Genomic DNA, 5162 nt, shown 5'->3' with positions numbered 1-5162 from the left:
CTGGACAGGTAGCGCGCACACACAACAGGTAAAGTGTTTTTGTACCTCAAGTTCTTTAATTTTCTCATCAGCTGTTTTCTGTTTGTCTGTCAGCTGATTATTGATTTCCTCCTTCGACTGAAGAATGAACCTGAGACACACACACACACAAGGGGGTTGTGAGAAGGAGAGCGATTTTGAACAAAATGTAGAGCCAAGGAAGGTCTGACCTTGGTGGGCAAAATGGGGAATGATTCCAATCTCCACTCACGTAAAGGCTTGTCCCCTTGCTGAAAACTGATACTATCCGAGCAGCTAGAGACGTCGGCTAACAATCAACATTGGTGTGAAGTGTGTTGCAGGTTGCCTTGTGTTGAGTTTTCCCAGTGTTGCTATGTCTTCCCCCACAAACTGGATGGTTCTCGGGCCCCTCTGCAGTGTCGGAAGTTCCAGACTCTTCCCATGGCCAAGCGAGTTGGGAAAGGAGCAGGCACAGGAGGCCAAGAAATGTAAATAGGTGAAACCTCAGCTGGCTAGATTCCGCTCAAACATATGCAAGGGAACGAAATCTGTTGAAATGAAAGGGAAAGTCTAACGGTTGTATAGTGGCAATTTTAATTAAAATGGTGAAGAATTTCAAATGTGTGGGGGGGTAGAGGAGGGTGTTTTCGCCGCCAGAAGAGAGGGGCGAGCGCGGGTCCAAGTCGAATGTTTTGGAAGTACCACCAAAGCACCCACTGCGCAAGTATGTATGATACAAACCCCACGGGAGGAGGGTGAGGGTGTTAAAGCAGATCAATATCCGGAGAGGTGGTGTGGTGAGGTGTGAGAGTGGGGTGGTCCCGAGCTAAAAGTTTCGTAAGAGCACAGCGATCGCCGCGCTTGAATGCGCCCAATCGTGAAGATGTGCCGCACGATGCAGGCGAACCACTGCTGCCTCGGGCGCGTCGACAATAGCTGCGAGCAACACACAGTACCGCGCGATTAACGGGACTTCTCACACGAACAACACACCCACAAGCACATGTGGATATTCGCATTATTTGCTCGCGCGCCCTGTCGTCTTCACAACATGACACACCCACGTTTCGGACCACCACCGTCCGGGCCCACGGCCCAAGCAAACTGTGTTCTCACTGGTAAACACCATGACCTCAACATCTCGTAAATACGTCCTATCGTCTCACACATATGGACCTAAAATAGGCAACAAACAAGACGCCCAATCAGGCAAGAAAAGATGCTTTCTTCAGCATTCCCCTTGAAATCAAATCAAAACAGAGCCAGTAAGATATATTAGCCGATTTTGCATAGAGGTCCGCCCAAAGAAAAATCAACACAAAGGATTAAAGTTTGCTGTTTACAGTTTAGGGCTCCTACACCAGCTCCCCAAAAAAAAACAAATCTGTTGTATTCGCAACCTCATGGCAATCTTACCCAGACTTCTCACTTGGATCTTATGAGGCTCAAAACAGGTTTGCCCTAATGAGTTTAATGGTCTAATCTCCTAGTTCGGTCTTCCTTCCCATACAGCGAATGATGTTAACCCTCATGCGCTCTGATGGTCCCACAGGGGAGGCAGTAATGACAGAACATAAAGCACCAAGGGGGCGGGGGGGGTTATGCTTCTTTAGGGAGGCGCTTCATCTTTCCGGTCGCGCTTCGAACTTGGCGAAAGCGTCACCACTCTATCTGCGCCTGGCGGGTTTTAAAACGAACATATACCGCCTTCTAGTCTACACGTGTTTAAGCTGCGGTACACACCACGCCACGCTTTTTTTGTGACCACGCGGAGCCGTAATTTTTTTTTCTCGCTTAGAAGTTAAGCCCCAAAAAGCCACGAGTGAGTTACGGATGGACGTTCAGTCTGGCACACACACACACACACAAAGTCGCATCGGCGAACCTCAACTCAAATAAAGAGCGCGACATTGAATCTTTCACACGCACCGCCACATCGACTACAGCAGTAAGGCCAAATTGTGTAAACAATCCCACGTCCACTTTCTGTAATGCGCCATGTTGCAGCCATATAAGAAAATCCAGCCATATTTCTAGTGCAGCATAGGCCGTTCTGGAATTAGCAGCTGGAACAACAGCAGGGAGTACAAGCATAGTCACAGTATGTCAACTGTCAGAGGACGAGAGCGTCGCGAATAGTGTTGTCAAGAATTAAAGACAAAGGGAAGAAACACTGCTAACTGTACAGGCAGGAAACTGGTGTTCCCAAAAACAGTCTGGACCAATTAAATCTGTACAACACCGGCGTTTTCCGGTTTTATCCCGCGCGCCCGTGCCACACACCACCACAAATAGCCCACCGGCATGGCTCGCGACGCCGGCACGTCCGCGCGTTCGACCCACAGCTCGGCACCACAACCTCGGCGCCACCAACGCCCAAACACAACACACACCACACAGTATCGTTCTGGCACGCGCCACAAGCAAAGCCTGAGTTACAGCCAGCACAGGCCCGGGACGCAAAAACTAACAGCTGTTGTGGCTCTCCTACAAAGAACAATGCCTGTGGCGTGAATGAAGTACATTGACAGCAAGACATCCGCATACCAGTCTCTCACAAAAAAGAGGACTCACTCAACAATTTTCCCACTGCGCGCTATCCTTGCTGCGACTTTAGTGACTTAGATTAAAGTGTAGCACCATCACGTTCACACGCTGTCTCTCTCACTACTCATTTCGCTGGTTTCCGGACGTACACCACAGGCCCCCGCAGCTTTTTTCTCCACCAGCTCACATCACTTCGAGCACTTTCGACCTCACACAGCGCCACACACTCCCGCAGCTGCACATTCCAAACACACAATTAATTTTGTTTAAACACTCAATCATCCACCTCGTGCGGCCTCTCGTTTTCGGGGCGCGCGCGCCACAACGTGTCCTGCCTATCTATACGTGTGACAATGGGCTATACGGGCGCCGGACGAACGCCTGTGTGAACCCGGAATGCGTTCCACACTGTGCTCATTTTTCAATTCGATAGCCGGCACGGTTTGCCTCGCCTCTACCACATTTTCTTAGTTTACGTTCATAAACCCCTCACAAGTTTCCAAGGTATTTCATTTGTTACAAGCTACGAGTAGCGTAACGTTAATACAAACTATTCTTTGGTCCAATACCTTCCACTGAAACTTCACGAAATATCGCTGACAGTAGAAACACATAAGCAGATCAAATGGTGCCAAAAAGATCTGGGTTCCCTCTTGGCTCCTCCTAGTGGCTCCTAATGGTATTTTGTAAGAAGTGAGGAGCGGAGTAGTTGATCTTGGTCCGCGCCGCCGTCAACACATCACCAACGACACTTCGCGCGAATCACACTTGCAATGCCATTAGGAGCCACCTAGGAGGGGAACCAGACGAACTGGGTTTGTTTTTTACAGATTATCTGTCTCATGTACTAGGCTGTCCCACGCGCATACCTAGTGAAAGTTTCAGCAATATGGACAAAAAACTATATTTTTTATGTTACTCGGCAGCCTTTGTAAAGGTTAAGTTTATTGTCCCAATACAGCTACATCCAACGGCACCTGTACTCATAGCTACTGTGTGGGAACCGTTTTAAACAAATGCAATACGTCCTTGGAAATGGTTCGCAGAAATTCAGCGAATAATTCTACTTTGAGATTGAGGAGTCAGCTGCCACCGCTGCCATCCTGCTAGCCCTGTTCCAAAGATGGCCGACGTTCGCTCTGCGAGCGTCGTAGCACGCATGAAGATACCCTCTGGAGCCCATCCACTTAAAAGCCAGGAAGCACGAGCCCTGTCAAGAATAAAACACACGAGCGTCAAAAACATAAACACACCAGAATGTCAAAATAAACACACAGACATGTCAGCGAAATAAAGACAGCCTGAGACCGCCAACAATACGACACAGCAGAGCGTCCAAAATAAACACAAAAACGTCAAAAATAAACAACAGAGAGCGTCAAAAAAATCAAAACAACCAGAATCGTCGGAAATACCAAAGACAGAGCCTGTCAACATAAAAACACAAGAATGTCAAAGAATAAAACACAGAATTGTCAAAGAATGAGGGACGGGGGGGGGGGGCTAACAACACAGAGTCGAAAAATAAACGATAGGACGCGCCGCAAATTTATAAAACACAAGCTTTGTCAAAATAAAACAAAGGAGCGTCAAAATAGAACACAGAATGGTCAAATAAAAGACACAAAGTGAGTGTAAATACAAACAAATTTCCTGAACGCTGTAGCTTGTGCGTCCGTGTACGGATGCTCTCCGGGCCAAACAACGACAGTCACCAGATCTTTGGCAACCACGATGATCAGTCCAGCCAGGAACATTCCTCCCGCCGGCTGCCAACGTCTCGGTGATACCACTAAGAGGGATCGGACCCAGGTGGACCAGAACAGGTGGGGACAGTGAGTGGAGATTCTGGCCATTGGTACGCAACATAGCCTAGAGGGACCGGTCCACAGTACACGAAAGACACAACGTGTGTTCTTACATCCCCTGGAGGACAGGAATCCAGACCCCTGGAGGCCACCTGCGAGGGGACAAACCCTCAACATCTGAGGTCACCCCGAAAACAGACCAGACTGTCTACTGAGCAACCCCTATGAGAAGACAGAAAGGTAGAACCAGGTCGTGACGCCTCCCGAAGAGACGAAAGCCTAGACTAGGTGTGGTACATGGTGAGTTCCAGTGTCCCTGCAGGTGAGCTCGCAGTGTAGCGCAGGTGTGGTACAGGCTGAGTTCAAGTGTGTACTAGAATTGAGTTGTGAGTGTGTACAGCGTGCAGTTCAAGTGTTCGTACAGGGTGAGTTGAGTGTGTACAGGTGAGTTCAGATGTGTTACAGGTGAGTTCCAGGTGTTAAGCAGGTGAGTTGTCGGATGTGTACCAGGTGAGTTCAAGTGTGTAACAGTATGAGTTGAGGTGTGTACAGGTGACGCACGTTCCAAAGTGTGTACAGGTGAGTTCAGGTGTGTACGCAGGTGAGTTCGGATGTGTCACGAGCGTGAGTTGCAAGTGTGGTGACAGGTGAGTTGAGGTGTGTACAGCTGAGTTCTTCAAGTGTGTACAGGTGAGTTCCAGATGTGTACATGTGTGTACAGGCCTGAGTTCAGGGTGTGTACAGGTGAGCTTCAAGTGTGTACAGGTGAGTTCAGCGTGTGTACAGGCTTAGTTGCCAAAGTGTGAC

The 5162-nt window shown here is 48.8% G+C and overlaps 1 protein-coding gene and 1 long non-coding RNA gene across 2 annotated transcripts in view; both read right to left on the bottom strand.

Annotated features, from left to right (window-relative positions):
* LOC118331336 overlaps window positions 1-160 on the bottom strand; it is a 507-nt gene extending 347 nt beyond the window's left edge. The window contains exon 1 of the long non-coding RNA XR_004796878.1: window positions 46-160. This is a non-coding gene — a long non-coding RNA (uncharacterized LOC118331336). The remainder of the gene's footprint in view (window positions 1-45) is intronic.
* Window positions 161-2671: 2511 nt separating this feature from the next.
* The window catches only part of LOC118331700 (macrophage colony-stimulating factor 1 receptor 2-like), a 14855-nt gene continuing 12364 nt past the window's right edge, over window positions 2672-5162 (bottom strand). Inside the window, exons 16-19 of the mRNA XM_035666766.1 lie at window positions 4231-4419; window positions 3963-3974; window positions 3680-3757; window positions 2672-2782 (exon numbers count right to left, since the gene is read on the bottom strand). Coding sequence (XP_035522659.1) covers window positions 2672-2782; window positions 3680-3757; window positions 3963-3974; window positions 4231-4419 — 390 coding nt within the window. The remainder of the gene's footprint in view (window positions 2783-3679; window positions 3758-3962; window positions 3975-4230; window positions 4420-5162) is intronic.

This window comes from Morone saxatilis, unplaced genomic scaffold (assembly GCF_004916995.1).
Source record: "Morone saxatilis isolate NCDOM2014 unplaced genomic scaffold, NCSU_SB_2.0 Contig20, whole genome shotgun sequence".
NCBI classification, from domain to species: Eukaryota; Metazoa; Chordata; class Actinopteri; family Moronidae; genus Morone; species Morone saxatilis.
This window is presented reverse-complemented; position numbering and strand designations above follow the sequence as displayed.